This window comes from Barbatula barbatula (assembly GCF_947034865.1).
Source record: "Barbatula barbatula genome assembly, chromosome: 18".
Classification (NCBI taxonomy): Eukaryota; Metazoa; Chordata; class Actinopteri; order Cypriniformes; family Nemacheilidae; genus Barbatula; species Barbatula barbatula.
This window is the reverse complement of record NC_136781.1, coordinates 10,587,324-10,609,311: the sequence shown is the minus strand read 5'-3', so window position 1 is coordinate 10,609,311 and position 21,988 is coordinate 10,587,324. Positions and strand designations below refer to the sequence as shown.

The 21,988-nt window shown below is 38.0% G+C and overlaps 1 protein-coding gene across 5 annotated transcripts in view; it reads right to left on the bottom strand.

Moving 5' to 3' along the window:
- The window catches only part of atp11c (ATPase phospholipid transporting 11C (ATP11C blood group)), a 52,849-nt gene extending 36,796 nt beyond the window's left edge, over positions 1–16,053 (bottom strand). For all 5 annotated transcript variants that reach the window (XM_079480346.1, XM_079480343.1, XM_079480344.1 and 2 more), the window contains exon 1: positions 15,474–16,053. In XM_079480346.1, coding sequence (XP_079336472.1) covers positions 15,474–15,500 — 27 coding nt within the window. In that variant the 5' untranslated portion in view covers positions 15,501–16,053. The remainder of the gene's footprint in view (positions 1–15,473) is intronic.
- Between the last annotated feature and the right edge of the window lie 5,935 nt (positions 16,054–21,988).

The following is a 21,988-nucleotide window of genomic DNA, read 5'->3' as shown; positions in this document are numbered from 1 at the left end:
TCAAATAAAACATAACATTGAATTTTTACAAATTAAATAAAGATAAATCCTAATTGAAGTTATTGAGTCACAAGCAGTGAGTGATTTCCTTGACTTTTAACAGACCGCAGGAATGTGCTGCTGTCGCTTTAAAGAGGAATGCAGCAGATCCAGTACACTGAAACGGTTCACGTGTTGTTTCGTCCGTTTACTTGAGAGATAACCTACTATGTTTGTGAAGATACTCGCCAAGAGGGGCATGTTGACCTACTTCGTGTGTATTTGTCAGTTTAAGTGCAAGACTTCAAAAACAACTCAATATTTTCACCATATCGGAGACTCAGCGTTCCTTCGGAGACGTGCTTCGGATCTTCTAACGGCGCAGTTTTCTTGTGCATCATCTTGCACTTAAATGTATAAAGTGGCAAGGCTTGAATGAGTTTAGTTTAAAAAGCAACATGTGCTGTTCAGGTCTCACCTGCACTCGCACGCTCACAACACCCGGGTGATGACAGCATAAATGACTGGTCATATTACAGCATACGTCAATCCTATTGAAATTTTACTACGTTATTTAATTTGTTGTAGATATCAAATGTGTATCCATCGACAAACATACATTATCTGAACTTTGTCATTGTCATGTATAATTTTAAACGAACCATATTATAAATGCATAATCAGATTTAAGATGAGCCGCGTCCAAGAGTGTGCCGAACTGTTAGTGGAGAACGGTGCGGTAAAATTTTTACCGAGAACTATTACACCCCTTGCTACAATAATAAAAAATAGTACATTTTTAAATGGAGACGTTGAACAGGCAGTTTTTTGATTCACTGAATGGGGATTTCCAAGCAATGCACTTCCTTGTGTGAGGCCACAGGAGTGACAGAGTTTTGAATATCAAATGTGCCCAGTGGCTAAGCAGAAGTTCAGCTGATCCACCAATCATCTAACAGGTTCTTCAGCTTTTCTGGAAATTCATCTGAACCTGATGATCTGCCTCCATCGAATAAAAACAAACACCTTAACACCCCTCTGGCGCTACAAAGTGCCACAAATTTCCCGCGGTTCTCAACAAAGACGAGTGCTTTAGCCACAGCCCACAGTGACATCCCACACTCAATATCATTGACTTTTAAAGCAGCAGACAATCCATACTAAGGAAATAGGGCATGAGGGCAGGGCATCAAAGTGACAGTGAAAGCCTAGGAGGAAAACAACAGACTCAAGTTTGATTGAGTGAACAATGACTCTCAAAATACTTCTGAAAATGCATGTCACTCAAGATCTTTGGAGCAAGTGCCGATGCCACAATGACCCGGCCATTCGAGTAGTAACAACCACAAGCTTATGCCAAAACAAATCATCTACTACTGATTTTGCATATTTGTTTGCATATTTTGAATATGCAGGGCGCTTGAACAGCTGAACCCTGACAGGAGATACTGGTTGCTACAGGAACAAAGGACAGTTGCTACACTGGAAAAGGACCTAGTAATTAAGTGCACTGAGGGGAAAACGAAAGGACTGAATGCTTGAAATAACTTCTGAGATTTATACACCAGAGTAAAGCGTACGGGCCTTGTGAAGGCTGTTTATTCATCCACACAACAGCATCTTACAGCCTATAATGTACAAAGTCACCAAGTTAAGCGAGTCCAAAAGGGCATGTTGCTAGAGACCATATCTATTCCCAAAAGCAACCAAATCACTCAACAAGGATCAATAACAGGTTTGCAATTCCAAAAAGTCGAGTCTTTTTTATCTGTATGGGCCTTTATATAGTTTCAAAGTGATTTGAAAGAACAATTGGGCTTTAAAAATGTCTCCAAAGTGAGCAAGCCATTCACAACAAACGGTTCAAACTAAATCTCTTACAGGCAACTACCAATAAAACCGTAATAGAGAACAAAAATCAAACTGACTATGTTGCTGACTGTATCTCTGACTGCATCTATGATGACTTTATCTTTGAATACAATGAAAATAATAAGCAGCATTCATGAAGTACGATAGCTCTTTTGTTTATTAGAATACTGGGGAAGTGTTCAACAAACTAGAAACCAAATAAAACAAGTACTGCAAACAGATGGTAGATAAAGGTGAGTGACAAAATCTTAGAAGTTCCCACAAAAACGGAAACACAATCTAATGCTTACAGTATATCAAGCATACATGTACTTGTTGGCTCAAGGTTTCTGGGACAAAAATGTATGTGTCAAGAATTAGTACCAACATTAATTTTAAAGCTAGTTCACACATACAGGGACTTATAAATACATAATAAAATTAACTTTATGATAACGTTTTTTATGAAATATGGAACAAATCTGTTTTTTGTGCGTCTTTTAAAGACGACATGAATTCTAAATTGAAAATCATATTTTTATGAAATGTCAACCTTTTTTTTAAAGGGGTCATATTGGATGGCTAAGACGAACATTATTGTTTGTATTTGGTGTAATACAGCCTGTTTACGCGGTTTACGGTTAAAAAGCACATTCGTTTTCTCACATACCGTGCATTACTGTTGCTCCTCTGTGCCCCGCCTTTCTGAAACACTTCGAATTTTAACAAAGCGTAGTGTCCTCTGATTGGCCAGCTACCCAGTGCGTTGTGATTGGCCGGATACCTCAAGCATATGGCGGAAATGTAACGCCCCTTACCAAAATCCTTCAGACCATATTGACAGCTGATCATTTCACCGGTACCGTTTCTTTTTAACTATTAGGTTTAACAATCACCTAACTATAGCTAACGTCTTGAGCTGCCTTTAATGCTGTGCCTTGACGCAACGAGTCTCAGCATTTGTTGCATCCAGTGGGGACATAGTTACTGAATATGATGACCTGTATTTACTTTTTTCGTGTAGCATCAAGCTGCAGGGGAGAACAGCCTGAGGATACGAGGCTGAATCAAGCTGCCGATGGATTCAGCCTCGTAAATATAAAACCCTTTCTACAGTTGTTATCAAAGGACCGACGAAAAGCTTAAGTTTGAATATTCAGCTGCAAATTCTTTAATAATGAAGACGTACTTACAGGCTACTTACAGGCTGTGAGTGAGAAGCGGCAAACTGTACTTACAAAGTTGGATTTGCCCCACTTTTTAGAAACCATTTTACATTTACATTTAGCAGACCCTTTTATCCAAAGTGACTTACAAAGAATTCAGGGAGCAATAAACGATATGTCATAACGTCATTAATTGCAGTTGAGATCAATTGCAGTTGAGATCAAATCGCGAGGTGATAAAACACGATTTTCTAACCACCAAGACTGCGATAATCATGGGGATGTACAGTTTGATGGGACCCTGCTCGGAGCTGACCAGTACCATCTCAATTGCATTCAAATGCATGGAAAATGTGCACACAGCTTTCTCCTTTTCCCCAGAGTGCTCGGGACAGAAGCGTTCGGTCTCATGGTGGCTGCCTGCGAGTGAAGAGAGCATGTTGCACATCATTTGCATCGCGACTGCGTCATTTCAGCATGCTTGCCGGGTATTTGATTTGAACCATTGCACCACATGCATGCCGCGACTGCGCCTGTCTCCATTAAGGGCCCTTCCCGCACGTCTGCATTTAAATGAATTTGTACATTGATCTTTTGTACAATGGCCGCAGGCTTGACAGAACGTGGCACTCTGGAAACTTAAGTGTAAAAGAGCAATAGCATGACATTTGTGTTGGACTATTTTGAGTGGATGATGCTGTGCAGTTTCAGGTATTATTTGCGCCTACAGTAACGCTTCCTCAATGGGCAAGACTACAAACGTCATGCAACACCTACACAATAATAAAAGACAATAAAACTTGTAACAAGTTCATATTAATAGTTTAAGTTTTTACATTAATAGTTTGTTTTTACATGTAATACATTTAAAGATTGTCTAGTAAGTTAACAGACACACTCCAAATCAAAATTATCATCATAAATGTATAACAGTGACTTTATCATATTAATGTGGTAAAGCCACAGTTTTGTTTTATATTTATATTTTATATATTATATTTAATCTGCACTTTAGTGTCTGTGATAAATGACTTCCATGCTACATCAATGCTCTTTCATGATAATTATTACATGTTTACATGGCAAGAAATTTAACAAATCATTCAATATATTAGTATGATTGAGGTAGTTCTATAAAAATATGTCAATCAATTCATGCATCAACTAATATCATCTTAAGCCTGGCCTATAGTTAATGGTAAATCTATCTAATATTGTGTTGGTTACAATGATTTATCGATTTTCTTTATTAAATAATACAGAACATAAGCTGCTTAAAAAAAAATTGCATATTAAATTGCAATATTGGTTAAAAGAAAAACTCCAATTACATTATTTTTCAAAATCGTTCAACCCTAATGCATTGTGGCCAAATTGTTTCTATTCTCCTTCATATACAGAGAATACAGGGTGGCACCAGGAAGATATTAATAGCAACAGGACAGGTGAAGTTTGAAAACTGGTCGGTGGTGGAAGTCTGAGCAGGAGCGCAGCATAAGCAGACACACTCTGTACAGTGGCCTGGCCTATATTCAAAAGACCTCACTGACAGGGAAGACAGAAAAAGACATCTGGGGGAAGTTTAACATTGCGGACTCAAACATTGCTCGAAACACATTTTCACTGATGGCTTTTGGCAAGCGATGTCCCATGCTGACGTATGCTGTTCGACGAGAACGATTCACTTCACGCTGTCACACGGAAATTAAATTAAGATGTGTTTTAAAACATTCACATAAGATGTGCTGGCTCTTGCTCTTTGCTGAAGGTGAACATGCAATTGGTTTGAGTTTTGACTTGTTCTCAGAGAGAACGTGAGATTAAAGAGGTTTGTGAGAAAGGTAAGTTTGGCAAAAGGCTGAGCGAGACAAAACAACAGGAAGCTGCTGGCCTTTGTTTACCACAATGAGTTGTTAAGCCAGCACTGTCAGCTCGGTGGAATAGGCCAGGAACTTGTTGCTGACTCTTACTGAAAGTGTAGTTATCATTTATACATTTACCATTAATGACACTTAAAACATGATCATCCTGTTTACTTTCCCACATATCGTGATCAATTCAAATGTGCATATTGTAAAGTTTGTTTTGATAACTATAAAGTAAATAATAAGATCTGGAATCCAACCAGATCTGGAATCTATGGTGTGAGAAAGCACTTAAATACACAAGATAGTTTTAAGGAGTTTGTTCTTCGTCACAATTATTAAACAATGTTTTGTTCTGGACCATTGGATTTACTGAAAGGCTCCCCAATGTATACAACAATACTGAAAGGCCCCCTTCACAAAACTCACAATAAAATATTTTTGAGAAAACGTTTATTCATTATAAAAATGGCTAAATGAGTAGAAACAGACTTTTTTGTCATTTTAATGCTCATTTAGTTAAATTTTAAATGATTGGTGCTCTTGAGGCTCATTTGTGATACTTGGTCCCCCTGTTGAGAACCACTGATCTTGAGCGCAGACGGTGCCATCTCAATCTCAGTTTTAGCTTATGGTTCGGTTACGTTCATGTTCAAGTGATTGTTTTGGTTATTTTAGATATTTTAGAGTGGTTTCACATTTAGTCAGATTTACTTCCAGGATTTGTTACGATTGCGTTCATTTCAGCAGCGAACCGCACTGGAGTTCACATGAACCGCACTCTAAACCTCCCTTTTTAAGCGGACTGGGGTACAGTTTACCTGGGTTCGGAAGAGCATTCACATCTTTAACATTAATCGAACCCGGGTGCAGACCAAAAGTGCTAATGGGAAACCACCCTTATTTGAATTTTTTTTTAGATATTTAAAGATGTAAAGTGTATTAATCTTATACTGCAAGAGACAATTTACAAAGGATTAAATTAAATGATCACAAAATGTGATAAAATAAATAACGCACACAAAACATTTACGTCAATCTGTAATTACTGTCAATACTAGGGCTGTGCGATAAAACGATAACGATATGTATCGCGATAGACATGTAATCAATATCAATAAAAAATGCGCTCGATAAAAGTTCGATAAAGTTTTTTTTTTTTTTTTCTTCGTCGGAAGAAACCCATGAAGAAACCAGAGGTTTCAAAGCAAGTTTGGTTGCATGAACAAAGGCACTCGCTCTCTGGTAGCCTAGCAACGTAGGGAGTGACAAGCTAACAGCCAATCGTGTAACAGTATCAAGTTTGGTTGCGCTGTTTCGTTGTCTCGTGCTGGTCTGCTGGATTCCTCTCAGAAACCGGCGACTGATAAGCAGAAAATGAGTGCCGCGGCGAGCGAGGAAATTGTAAATAAAAGAGGAAAAGTCAATAGTTCAACTTCAAGTATTATTAGAGGAAGAATAACTTGAAGACTCGTTTGTTACTTTTTCATATTTCTGCAGGTTTCTAACAATGTTACTGTACTGTATCAGGTTTGTTATTTATGTTACAGATGTACATCAGTCTACCTCAGTTTTCTTTGTTTACAAAACATTGTACATATTTTAAAAAACTTTATTCACCAGAAGGTGAACAGCTAGTGAACAGCTAGTGAACTTCCTAGCACTAAGTTTGCACTAAATTCTCAGGTTTTTCTTTATTTATATTTAACACTTTATTTATATTTAACACTTTGCACTATTGTATTACACTTTATTAAGCATTTCTTACATTTTATTTTCATTTTGCACCTTAAATGTTAAGAGATAATTGTTAAGTGTTCATTGTGACTTTAGACTTATGTTTACATTTTAATTATTTGAGTTTTGCATGATTGTGTTGACATTTCTGTCTCAATAACTGAGGGGATTATGATCACAGGAAGTTTAAGTTTAAAATAAAAATGTTTAAATGTACAATATTTTTCTCCTGGTCCTTATTTTAAATGGGTCATAAAAATATCAATAATTATCGATATCGACCGATATGAAACACTGATATCGTGATACAGTTTTCAGCCATATCGCCCAGCCCTAGTCAATACCTAACAAATAATTGCCATAATCACAATTATTTATTGTAAGGTTAATCGTCAGCCAAATTGTGTGTTTGTAACATGAGGACCACAATGGAAATACATTTATTTAACTTTTTTGTGTTTATCCTTGACAAATGAGTGCATTTCGTCTAATAAATCTAATCCAACAGCTCTACAAACTTAATTTTTTGATCTCAGTGAAGAAACCACAGAAGCGTAAACTTGGATGCTGAGGTGGTCTATGAAATCCCTTTAGGAAAAGATGTGATTGTCACCACATAATGACTACTCAATCTATAGCACAATGTAGACATTCTGATGAGATTTCATACATGTACAGACGCATCCCATCTGGTCAAGCGAAGCAAGCGTGTCGAAGGAAGATTACCACTCGGGTAGTATCATGTCTCCTCCTTTGCACGGTGCGTCTTTGGACAAACTAATCTGTTTGACTGCACAACAAGATAAAAAGAGGGGGAGGGGATAAAGAGGTGCTGGGGAAGAGCGAGGCATTCTAGCTAGTGTTCGGCATTGAATATTTGCATGTAAATGCTGACATTGTTAAAAAAAGCTGCATCTCAGCTCCTGTGACTCTGATGCTATTATCTTTAACTATGCATTGAGCATCAATGACTGTAATTATTGCAAATTGCGTTTGAAGGGAGCAAGAACAAGCTAACTTTGTCAAAAGAGCTTAACAGCAAAAGGAAACTAATGAACTCTACGGCGCATGCCGGTTGCTGAGGCGGCACACGGTTTGAGCTGCAGGGCCGTGACTTCACTTGCAGTCACCGGTGAGCTAAGTAAAGATTCAGCTCTCTCTCTCTCTCCCTGCGGTGGACTGATGGGAGATTTCCAGCATGATCTCATCTGAGCTTGTTTTTTAACAGCGAGCTCAATGTCTGTGTGTGGGTTCCACATTTATTAATGTTGATGAAGACTACTTTGAAGAAATATTGCAAATAAATAAGAATTTGTACAGAACTTAGGAGTGTCACAATGCCGGTATTGACAATAACCGTGATTACCGATATAACCTGTATATTACACACTGTAAATTATTCAGCAATAGTTTTAAGTTTGCCTTAAGAGCCACAATAGCTACAATCATAGATTAAGTTAGTTTTGTTTATTTAGTTTTCCTTGAGTCTATTTTAGAAATGTATTACTTATGTATTGGAAAAGTTTATATGAATGATATTGCCATAGTATAATAAAAAGGATTTTTTTTTGCTGTCAATTGATTAAAGAAATTGAATGACTAATCATGCAAATTTATTATGTTTTTTAATATACTTTTAAATTGTAATAATTGTCTAACAGGTAGGAAATATACCGAAAATATATAAAGTTATCAAACACTTTACAGTATGGCAGGGCAAAAAAATAAAAAAATCGATTCATTGTTTCTTAAAATGCAAATTAGTTGTTCATGGTTTTCTCTTGTATGTTTAGTATTGCTCTTTGATAAAGAAAAAGTACTTGTTATCCGAAAACTCTTAACTAATAGATGGAATAATTGGTAGAATACTTGACTACCAAAATAATCCATAGCTAAAGCCCTAAATTAAACAAAAACAAAACTAGACTATGATTTTAAAATTCAAGAAATAAGGAAATGCTATTGAACTATGATAAACTTTGTTTATGTACAATGTATGTGCATCAAGCCGAGTTATAAGTCCTTGTGCTTTTACAAGAATTAGTGGAAATGTTCTATGACCTAAATTAACCTTTATTATCTTTACACTGCCACGTGAAGGCTCTAAGGCTGCTGCCGGTAACTCAGGCACAACACACAGGATGGGGCTTTATAAATATATGGATGACAAGAATGCATTTAAAGTCCATAAGCCTGGCGACAATATACAGATTGGATGCCGTGAGAAGAATTTATAAATAAACAGCCTCTTAAATTATTTAAAATGACAAACTGAGAAGTCAGCCTTGCTTTTAGAGATAGACAAGACACTCCTAGATTTCCAAGCCTTCCCTCACTGTGGCTCTGAAAGCCTGTCTATTATACAGTCCTGGTAATGGAGGGATACAACCGTTAGATAATCGCATGCAGTTCCATTTCCTTGCCTGGCTTCTGCAATGCATTCTCTTACCCTCTCTGACTATGATGAGATGTTCGGCCTAGTCATACGTGGCTGGCTGCGGAACTTCATTACAGGCAGCCGGCGTGTGATGAGATAGAGACGGCACGAGAAAGAGTAGAAGTATTCGTCAGCATAAGCATTTCTGTCGGTCCGGGAAGGACAAGACAAATGGCAGCAAACCGAAGCAGGACTCGAATCAATATGTGGCTCTACTGATGAAACAGGGCCAATAAATCACAATCCCGGGCAGGCAAGCATGAGCCCTTCATCCCCTTAACGTTCGCCTCTGAAAGTCAATCACATCATCAACGTGGTGATCATGTGTGTCACTGCCCTCTTCCACAAGTTGCAGGTGACCATTCAGGACAGTTTTTGATCTGGGTAATCTGATATGAAACAGTCATGAGAGACTCCAAGACAAACGCAGGTCCCTGATTGGAGCAAATTTCAGCTGCACTATGAAGATCGGTGTGGCTACAACCAAAAACAGCAGCTTACACGAAATACCAAGGAGAAGGTGCTGTGAATGTGTTTTGACAAGACAGTGAACTGTTTTTAAACTGTGAAAGGATAAATACACACAAACAATTATTCAAACACGACCCATCATAATTTATGTTGGGGGCTGGATTAATACCGTTTTGCTGCATAAACTTTGAAACAGCAACTGCTAAGTAGAGTTGTCAGAACACAAAAAGAGTTTTATTGAAAAGCAGGTCTGTAGTCGCATTTTGCGAACTTTTCCTGCCGGTGCGACCGGCTTTTCTTAATGGTCCCACCGGCAGGAAAAATAGTCGCAAAATGCGACCATTTGGTCTAGAGCCCTGCTGTAGATAAACATCTTTGATTGCAGGCCTGCTTTTCAATCAAACTCTTTTTGTGCGACTTTTGCGCATTATACATTTTATTCGCAGAAACGTAACATTGTGAAAGCAACGCATCCAGTGACTCTATATAGCCTCCTCTCCTTCAGCCACTCGCTTATCTATCAGTGCACCCAGCCCCCTCCAAAGCCGTAATCCGCAGGTAGGAGTCACAGGAATGTTATATTCCTGAAGCGGAAGGACCAACAGAGCAGACGAGTGAAGCGCTCACTCTTGCAACTGAAATACATATGTTTTGCCTGCATAACAAGAATTTCCAAGGCTAAGGTACCAAACAGTAACAATAATGAAACTTGTTGCCTATATTGTATGCAGTGTGAAGCTTATGCAGGAAACGACATTTGTATCAGGGTGTTTAAACTAAGCCCTATACTACTGTATACATTCCAACAATACTGCAAAGCATATAAAGTGTTAGATATAATGTACACCGAGTCATTTTGTATCAATGCACCTTTTATGAAAAAAAAAACACTAAGAGCTTTCAGTTTTCGCAGGTTGTATGATATATGCCGCGGTCCCAGAGAGTCAGAGTTCACCTTCACATCTTATTACTCTTAAACGGACATATAAACACAAAATTACATCAAAAATCTAATATAAGCAATAGTATCCTTTGTAAAAGTAGCGCGTCGCATAATGAGAAAATGTCCAGTATTTTCATCAGTCTGTTGGTCTTTAGTTGTCACATTAAGAAACGTTCTTTAACCCGAAACGCACATGAGACGCTTGTTTGTACCATGTTTTATTTTACCAGTGCTGTGTCAAAGCTGTCCGGTGCACACCAGTGTCCAACCAGCTCATACAAACGCAACTATGTTTTAAAGCCTGACTTTTATTAAGACAGCAGTGATTTCAGTCATCAAGAGGCTGTGTCTGTCAGTAGATTGGGTGGCGATCCCCCAATGTCAACTTGGCGGATAAAAAAACCCACTAAAACATTGTAAACTATGTGGCTTTGAAACTGCGTTTAGCCTATAAATTGTGGTTAGCATATTCAAATTAAAATAATAAGCAAATAAAGAAATGCATTATTTAACAATAATACATTTAAAAAGAGAAACTCTTTTTCATTATCCGTTTTTTTACTCTTATATTTTTTGATTCATCAACATGTATTGAAATATGTGCTTTTATGAAGCAAAACATAATGCAGTGAAATTCTTGCTCATTGTTTGAAAAAGCTGCTCTAACAGTGACATACAGATTAAATACAGATCATTTAAACCATTTATACAGTAGTTCTGCACATTGGGCCTGATAAGGTTCTGTGTAGATTATTCATAATTTAGAAATTAATATGAACCCCTTCCTTAAAATAACATTTCAATTACAATCCATTTTGCAAACACTTCTAGATTGCCCATTCACAATAACCATTTTATAATTTACAAAAGGGAATACTCAATGTGGTAACCCAGAAATCCCAGTATTTTCTATATAAAGCCGCAGCTCTTACGCAGCAGAAACACAGTGAGTGTAAAAGCTTAATGTGTGCCTGCTGTTGAAGTTATGTTGCTGGCAGATGTGTGAAACAGGCCTTGCATGTTCAATTGTAAAGGGTTTTCTAAAGCTGTCCATAAGAGACAGCAGCAAGAATAATAGTCTTTTATTAAAATGAAAAGCTTAATAAACAATAGAGAAAAGCAAAATAAATATTTTGACAAATATCATGTAAAATATGACAAATATCATGTCTATTATGTAAAATATGAAACTATGGATATATTATTGTCTTGTCAAGATTTTGACCAATAGTGTGTACAACCGTCATGTCATGCCTTTCTGCATCAGGTAGACAGCACTTTGGTACCGAGTCGATAGTCTGTACAAGTTGTTTGAAAGATGGTTATTGTTACATTTGCATACATTGCAGTATTAATCATTGTATGTGTATTATCAACTATTTTTGACATACATGGGACAAAAATCTCATGGCTCGATGGCTAAAGGGACCAAGGGTCAGAATGCCAAATATACACTGCAGGCTAGGGATGCACCGAATGTTCTGCAACCAAAAATAAGTGAAATAGCCAAATAAATTTGACAGAACATGACGTGTGACATGATCAAGCAGCAACCAGCGCAGAGAGACAGAGAGAGAGCCACCCGCTTTATTAACGCAGCAAACATGTCAGCATTGTGTGGACCATTAAAAAGTGTCAGTGAAAGACACAGCACGGAACTAGCATATACCGGTCGGTAACTTGTGTACTTCAGACTGGAGCGGCCAGTCTGACAGTAGCCCCGCCGCTCACAACATCATACATTGGTCGCGTCCATACAATTCCCTGTACTAAACAACTTGTCAAAGTATGTTCTGTGCATCACGGCCAAGAGTGCACCTTCTGAGAGAACAGTCAGCTTTTGTGGGTGCAGTTTGGAGGAGAGACTTGAGCTGAAAGGGTTGTCGGTCTAAATTGCTTGCATGGATTTTTTCCCTTAAATCTTTTGCAGTGTAGCCTATAATAATCATACAGTTTTCATTTATTCATAGTTTTTTTAGCTTATAATGTTGAATGAAGTGTTTATACATTCTTTCAGCAGTTAATTACAGGCCTAATATAGGCTTTTTTATTTTGAAGTCATATTGTATTATATTGAAAAGAAACACAAAACATAAAAAGCACATTTTGACTATTCAGTTTATGCAATAGTGAAACAACTGGCTAAATAAATAGAAGAGATACAAAAAGACAGTTTCAATTTTATTGGGCTTCGGCCAAGAATTTTCATTTCGGTGCAATCCTACTGGAGGAAATTCCAAAAGCCATTCAAAGAAACTAAAAAATCTGAAGGAAATCTTGCACACCAGATTCCCTGAAACCAGTGACTTCTGTTTATGATCCTGCACACACTACAAGATGTCTGAACACTCAGATACAGCGTGGACAAAACAGTCAGCGATAAGAAATACTGAGAAGCACTGCTGGGTGGGTTCAAGTCTCAGTTTTGCTGAAGACTATTATAGAGACTTGATGGACCTTGGTGATGAGACAGTCATAAAATAGTCGACTCCACCAACTGTTACAATGTCTAGCTAATAGACAATGGAAAAAGGCTGTCAGCACACTGTTTAATGTGCATGTGAGTCTTCAGTACCCAAAATTTTTTTCTGTGAAAACTGTGCCAACAGCATGGCCTGGTGGGTTGTGCACATGCTCAAACATAGTGTAGTGTTTATGTGTGGGTGATAGGAGTTTAAATCTGGCGCACGTCCTATCACTGCTACACTTTCCTACATAAAAAAGCGCCGAAATGTTTTATCAGTCAATTTAATTTAATTAAAAGCTATGTTCATTAATGTTATATAAAAGATGACTGCAGAGGGTGAAAAAACTGATGGCAGAGTTAAGGCACACTTGCACATCAAACATTTGCAGTCCCTTTGGGCCAGCCCACGGTTAATGACATCCGCACAGCTCCATCTTCAGATCTCCTCAGGGGTTTGCTTCAAAGAGCCAAAGTTTTTCCTAAGAGAGCATCATATGCAGCACTCAAGCTCACCTTTAACTGTTGAAGAGGAAGGATATGCTATAAATACTCTCGAATGAAGTGGGAGTTCCAAATAAAGAAATCCTGGGAGACATGGTCTGAGCTTGATGTGTCACAAGCTACTCTGAATGCTGACTGAAGTGAATAAACTGATGATTGATGATCTTCTGTTCCAAATGCTCAGAGGAAATGTGTAAACAATTTTCAGATACATGTCCAGTACTTAGCAAACATGTAAACAATGCAACCATTCTGACCACTTCTTGCACTTCCCTAAATCAACTCAGCAGTCACCTGCAGAAACAGCAGTCGGCGGAAGAGGTTTCAGTACAGAACTTCCTTAATGTGTTTATTACATTTCCCCGTTCTTGCAATAGGGGTCCTGGCTTGAATGCTATCACATTTCCTCCAGACCCCCATCCAAGACACAACAAGACCCTATCTTAAAGGAATGAAAACACATCAAAAGGTAGCTCCAGCATCGAACATTCATCCAGACCATGAAAACAACCCCAAAAGAACTCTCCCGAAGCCAATACGTTTCTTAAAAATTTCAATCTAGAAGCGTATCAAATCATATAGTTCAGCTTCATGTCTGTTAATCGTAGGAAAACCTCGACTTTTCAGTGAAATGAATGAAAACTTTCCACAGATAACATGGGTTGTGGAACTACAGAGAGATCAGTTACTAAATGCATGATTGCTCGCCATTACAAACCTTATTTAGAAGTCATAGAAAAATCAACTGAAGCAAACCACACTGCAGGGCATGGGAATATGCTGACTTCAATGACATTATAAGACCAGTGGGAAATATCAGACCATACTATCATTATATCGGTCTATTACCTCATAGTGTCTCGACTGCTTGCATTGCCAGCAGCAGACGTTAGTCTGAGGGCACCAACAGGTTTTAACAACAAAAGAAACAAAAAGCAGTTGGCAGCTCAGCATAAAACTAAATTACATCCACTGATGACAGCAATTCAGGTACAAGACCACAAATCACCTTCTGCAAACATAAAAGACTAAGCAAGCAAGGTTGTGGTTTATTCACAATAGCAGATATAACTATGAAAAGACTAAAGTTGTAATAGTTGAGTGCGGTATATTACATCTCAATGTAACACTGTCAATCAGAAAATATTATGTTAAATCAAAGCATATATATTACCTTAAAATGCTTTGATTTAACACAATATTTTCTGATTGACAGTGTTCCTGACAGTGTATATATATATATATATATATATATATACGACAACCATAATCTAAGCACAAATGTGAAGGAATCTGATTACACGGTTTGAGAAATCTAAAACTACACACAGGCTTCATCTTAAACCCAACATTAAACCTAAAATGCCCCCCCAAAACTGTCCTGACCCGCAGCAATTATGCAGGAAGACCACATTTACAGCTCATGAAGGCTCCATCACGTGCCCAAATAAAGCTGCCATCCAAAGGTTGCGACAGCAACGAAGGGCATTAGGAAATTAATTATTGGATTCAAGTGCAACACGTAAAAAGCTTTGCTTGCAGGACTGAGAGGTCTTATTTGATTAAGTCTATCCGGAATGCGGCTCAACTTTAAACATTGGCAGTACACATCGCTGCCTACAACGATTAGATTAACCACAGCAGTCCCATGCACTGCAACGCTAGTTTTATCTAGGCGTGCAACTTAAAGGGTCCTAGGCACTCGTTAACTTCACTAAAATAGTGTGAAGAGCCTTCAAAGTCGTGGTTTGAATGGCCAGCGTGTTTCGCTTGGCGACAGCCGGTAGATGTTACCAGGAAGTCGACTGCAAACCCCAAGTAATTGCATGCTTTAAGCGGTTCATTTTTGTGCAGGGTGGCTCCGTAGTTTCAGATCAAACCGTTTTGAATACAACTTGACTGATTTATTGAGGTTTTTACGGTTGTCGAATTCAGCTTAATCGTTAGTTACACACTCGGTTGGACTGCAACCAATTAACGTTACGCGAGACATCTTCAGCCTGTTAACGTTAGCTGCCTTTGAAGTAACGTTTGAGTGCAAGACGCTGATACATACCAAGCGGTTCAGCCTCCTCCGTAACATGTCGATTTTATGCGTCTTCTTTGGTCTCTGAAGATGCCGTCGATCAAGGGTTCCTTGTGTTTGAGCCAACTACAGGCTAGTTGAGCTCGATGATGAGTAACTTTGCATGTATGACGGCAAAACGCGCCCGATTTAACCTAGCTATCTACTTTCTAACCTGTTTCCTCGAGCTATATGCAATGCGGCGGTGCGGCTACATCGTTTCCATATTAATTGAATCTTGTCCTCTCTAACCATTCGCATTCTCCTTCTCGGATACTTTCCGCGTTGCGTTGCGCGGGGCTAGTCGCGGGAGCTCCCCGAGCTTGGGGTTGATGGACTCGATGGCATTCCGTGCCCTGTTGCTGAGCCTCTATATAACACGAGATTCGCCTCTCCGCCGTTCACGCACCGCACGATTGACGATGGAGGAAAAAAGTGATGGCGATCTACCGAAGGTGCGGATTTCCAGTCTTGCGCCTCCGCCCCCCTTCTCTCTTTCAGATTCCTGTCAAACACATTTTACTCTCCTCAAGGCGAGCCGCTACGCCAATGGGCCCCGCCCCTTCTTCTCGTAATGGCGCAATGTTACTGGGAAATGTATTCTTTGAAAACAGATTCTGGTCAGATGTGATACAACGCTGACAACATATCTGTTTAGGTGTTCATTTATTGACTGACCCCTGTGCTGCACTGTTGTGAAAGTCCGAGGCTGCTAATGGAAAAAAATAACCCGGAAAAGAGGACTTAATTGAACACATACATATCATTATACTTTCAATTAAATCCTAAATTTGGTTTTGTATTACAATTTTCCTGATTTCCTTTTTTTATATGTATTTATTTATTAATTCGATTATTTTATTTCTACTATTATTCTCCCTTGTTTATTTATTTATCCTATTTAATTTCATCATTTTAGTTCTTGTTTTTTAGAATGTGCTTCTATGTATCTTTATCGTTCTATAGAAAACACTTTTAATTGTGACTGTTTAAAAATATGCTATGTCGTTTTTTGTATGCTATATCGCTGCCAACAAGGCATTTTACTATAACTTTTGCATAGTCAGGTTAAACAAAATGATGCAATGTCCTAATATCCTAATATCCTACTATGCATCTTTATCGTTCTATAAAAAGCACTTTTATTTGTTACTGTGTAAAAATATGCAATGTCGGTTTTTTCGTATGCTATTTCGCTGCCAACAAGCCATTTTACTATAACTTTTGCAAAAACAGAATTATGCAATATCCTAATACGAGCTGGCTATGAGGTTACACATTATTGGTTAACAAAAATCCACATCCACCCACTTGGCTATGCATCGAGCACAACTTGAGGAAACACAAGGTATGTGAAAGAATATGTATAATTACGTGAATAATCATTACTCATATTTACATTATAGAAAAAAATATTAAGGAAATAGCAGTAGGCTACAATGTGAGACTGAGGGACACTAAATGTCTTTAGGGTTGCGGGCGCCATCTTCTGACGAGACGAGGCAATACCTCGCATCAATTCAATTCACATGTATTTGTAAGCTCTTTTTCATAATGCAAACGTATAGTCATGTTATAACGTTACAGTTTCAAAACAGCTTTACAAAAAGTGCATGTTTAGGCGGGCTATGAAACGGTTGAAGGTTTTCTGAGTCTCAGTAGGCTAGCAGAAGATTCAGAAACCTGTTGAGTCTCACTGGATGGAGGCTCATAGACAGAATCAGAAAGAGCTTTATTGCCAAGTGTGCTATACACACAAAAGGAATTTGTCTTAGTTATAGAAGCTTCAAGTGCACATATAGATGAAAGTGACAAGAACATGAAAAATAAATATTTAAAGACAGTACACTTTTGACAAAACAGTGGAAGTGTATATTGTATGTACAGATGTGCTATATACAAGTTGTAATGTGCTACGTACAAATTATGTAAGGGAATTATAAACAGTATTAAATCAGTGGCCTTAGCATAATAATTAAATAGATATGAGTATAAGTAGTTGTATTGCACAGTTTATTGCACATTGGGGCAGAACTTTTACATTTTCATGAGGTAGATGGCCCTAGGAAAGAAATTTTTCATATGTCTGTTGGTTTTGGTGCTTAGTGCTCTGTAGCGCCGGCCAGACAGCAGAAATTCAAATAGAAAGTGTGCTGGGTGTGAGGGGTCCGGAGTGAATTTGTGAGCCCATTTTACTCACTCAGGATGAGTACAGTTCTTGGAGAGTGGGGAGGGTAGTGCCAGTGATTCGCTCAGCAGTCCAGAATATCCGTTGTAGTCTTCAGCGGTTGGTTTTGGCAGCTGAGCCGAATCAGACAGTTGTGGAAGTCCAGAGGACAGATTCAATGACAGCTTAGTTGAATTGTATGTGCAAATCCTGCGGCGTTGTCCTCCTTAAGGGCCATTAAAAAAGTTAAATGTGGATCAAAATGATCTGGAAATCCCATTTTCTTACTATTTGTACAGGTTTTTCAAAGCAAAACTGGATTGGATGACCTGGATTCAAAACACACTTTTTACTTGATCAAATCTGGATCACGAAGAGACATGAGATCTCAAAAAATATATTGCAATGCCTTTGCATTCCCCAGCCAAAAAACTACTTTTGACAGGTTCACCGATGATGATGCTAATGTTGTTTACAAACATGATGCAGATGCAAACCTAAAATGGATTTTGTCATCTAATCCAAATCCTTTTTTTTGCTTTTAAACAAACCATTTTAAAGATTTGATCAAATCCTCAGGTAGTTAAATGAACAGCTCCCTAAATATTCCTTTACGAAAAGAATCCATGTTTTTATAGTTTTTTTATATTCTTTTTTTGCTTTCCATAGACCATTTTTAAAATAAATAAACGTTCTTTAGGTTTACAAACTATGTTGAAAACAATACATATTATGAATGATTTTACAATTGTTTTTTAAAGTGCAATTTCCAATATCGTATAAATACTATGGATTTGACAATACTGAAAAGAAAGAGAACATTGTGAAAAAGACAGAAAGACTGATCACCACCAATCACATTATAATTTGATCACTAGTCTGTTTATACAGATTTATTTTTTCCCAAATTGCTACTTTTTTATTGTATAGTTTAATACTGTACATATTTAAAGTGGCCATAACTCAGGCAGTGTCTGCATATCTCATGTTAATCTTGAGTAGGCCTACATACAGAATAGAATCGTACCATTTAAACATCCATAGAGTCTTCAGTTTGATCACATTTATAAAAGACAGATACAGCTATAGCTGTACGATTATTAACACCGTTGCAGAGCCGCTTTAATGTATATTCAACAGTAAAAACATACTTTATATTGTCTATTCATTTATGTTGCTCAAAACAGCTTCTGTTTTCAGCATTTTGCTAGATTATTTTAAAACAGGAGTGAAAGATTGATCATAGAAAACATTCAAATGCGACTCACTGGATATGCCTGTTGCCCATCAGATTTGAAATGCCTATACAATTTAAAACCATGTCTAAACCCACACCGAGGAGTTGATATCAACTGTCATACAATTTGCGCATTGTCCTAGAAATCCCAATAAAAAAAACGTGTTTGTAAACTGTACTACAAATTTAAATGTCTTATGGATCACTACTTTCTCAAGGTTAAGGATGTCCTATGATATTAAATGATCTACTTATAAAAAGCTTGGTTGCAACCTTATTACCCATTGCTTTCTTTTTGATCATCTTGTAACACCTACTGTAAGCACTAAAGCATTTTAGAACATGACTAGAATTGAAATAATGTTATTTACATACATGGTTGAGCATAAATAAAAATGTCAACAGTCAATGTCAAGATCAAAGATTTTTCTAATTTCTGCAGTCATAAGGGACTGAACTGAAGATGCTCACATCTAACAAGTTTTGGTGTATTTTGGATTTGTTTAGTTATAAAATTTACACAGTTACATTTGTCTTACTTCCATGAATTTAAATGGAGTACTATTATTACTATTAAGTATTTTTATGTGTATAAAAGTAATACTACTCTTTATAAATATCTAATATACTAAAATATTCCACGCTAATCGTGCAAAGAAATCGAATTTGTAATATCTAAAAAATCCACAAGATGTCCTCCTAATGCAGAAAGTGAGGCCTCCTCCTGCGTTTGTACATGGTGAGATTTCATTCCAATGACACGTTATAATTCTTCGGCTTTAGACCTAAACTAGTTTAGATGGTAGAAACTTATCTTTTAAGACTAGAAATTAGGGTAAAAAAACATAATATTTTTTGTATGTTAAGTTTTCGACAGTTTAACAAATTTGAACCTACAGACCTGTTGCAAGTTTTTATAAAGTAGTAACTTTGTATTAGCATCTATTGTACTATTGTTCTTTGTATGACACATCGCTTATTGCTCCCCGAACTCTTTGTAAGTCGCTTTGGATAAAAGCGTCTGCTAAATGACTTAATGTTAATGTTAATGTAAAGCTGTTTAAGTGTCCAAGGCAACGCAGTTCATTTATCCTTCAATGATGGCTGATTATGTTTAATGATATGTATATAATTTAGCTTTTAATTAATTACTTTTTCATTACATTAACATAATAACACACATGTTCTTTCAGTCCTTTTATAACATTGTTTCATTTGGCTAATAAAGAAACCCTATTCATATTTCAATAATTTATTGTTAGGAAAAAACAAAAGTCTTTGTGTCTATAAACTTATGAGATACGTCCAAATATGAGCCATTCCATCACTGTTTAGAGTTTTGCTTTCACACAAGCAATTTATTCTTTGAGTGCAGGACTTCCTAAGAGTTGCTTGACTTCCTTTCGCAGACATCCATTTTAAAAAATCCCCCTCAGTTTCTTTCCCTCTCTATGCATCCCTCATTCCCACATTGGGTCTTTTTCAGCAGTTCCTGTGCCTGGATGAGGCGTGGTGGGCTCAGGGGCTGCGGCATCCGTAGCTGCTTTCACAGACACCTGCAGATCGGACAAAGGACTGTGGGTGCCAACGCTGAAGACAGATTGATGCTTTGTTCCCCGTGGTGGTAGAGTGAGAGTAACTTGCACACGCGTGTGTGTGTGTGTTGGTGGAAGGGGTGGGATTAGGGAGTTATTGGGATGGGGGTGGGTGAGTTGCAGAGCTTGTCACTTTGGTCTGTGTGAGTCCAAGCTTTAGAGGCCTCGGCGAGATGGACAGCTTTTGTGGGTTGCATGGGTGCACAATAGTGGCACTTTAATGGGCGGTAAAGCTAGAGCAGGCTTTGGCCCGGGACGAAGGGGAGCTCGGTGGCTAAAGGGGGAGATCTAGGGCCGGGGGGTAGGGCTGTTTTACAGCTTCTCTTAGAAGGGACTAATTCATGGGCATTGAGTCCGTCATTCGTTATTCATTGAATGCAGCCAGTGCAGGAATGCAGTGGCATCAATTAGAATGTGTTAGCAGATAGCAAGACGAAGAAGAAAAACCCTGCTCTCTCTTTTGCTCGCAGGACAACACAGGCCCACTATAGGAGGTGTCAGAACCACAAAGCCTTTTTGTGATTCTCTCTCCATTACATTACCAGTGCAATATGTAAGGTGGGGATTCTTTTGATTCAAATTAAGTGGAAAAAACACTAAATCCTATTTTTATTCAGCAAGGATAATGGTGTTATACTCTATGAAGGTCTTTAACTACTTATCTTTGGCTTAAAATCTCTCTGGCTCCCTTTCTCTCGTTCGGTCTCTCTCTCTTTCTGGCTCTGCGCATTATATTTATTCAGCGGCAGTGCATCTGAGACAGACTGTTAAACAGAGTTGCTTGTTGCATTAACTGCCGCAACACTCTTAATTGTACATCAGTGGGTCAACGGTTTGTTGTGCTGTCCCCCTTTTTAAAAAAAAAGGGTATGAATTAAAACAGACTCTTGTACGCTATTGTCAGTGGTGTGCTTGTGCTGGCACTTCAGATCCTCTGGTTCTTAAATAATGAGACCCTCTCTAACTTCCAGCATTCGAAAACAAAAGAGCGGAAAAGCTGGAGTGCTTTGATGATGGATCGTCTTGGTGACATAATTCCATTTTGTATTACGACTAGAGGAGAAACAGAGCATCTACATTTGAACCAATTAGGGCCCTGTTTTGGGAGGGGGCTTGTGTCATTTGTGATGGCAAAACACATACGCTTTTGATTCAGGTTTTAGAAAAACTCACAAAACGTGACAGAAACCTAATCGGTTTAGTGTACGTGATGGATTTTAAAGCAAGGTTTTACATATTTTTTTGGCATTTGGGAGCACGCAAAGTTTTTAGATGTGCTAGCAGGATGTTTAATCTTCAATGTGCTCAATTGCATCATCCACTTCCTCATCATTCCCCAAACAGAATGATCCAGCTGGCACGTGCGCGCAAATGGATTTCGGGGATTTTTATTCTCCTCAGACTTAATATGAACTAACTAGGAAGAGTCTCTCATAGCAAGGTGTTTGCTTGAATATGAGCAATTATGCTTCATTTGGAGCCAAATGAAGGGAATTTGCATCCACTG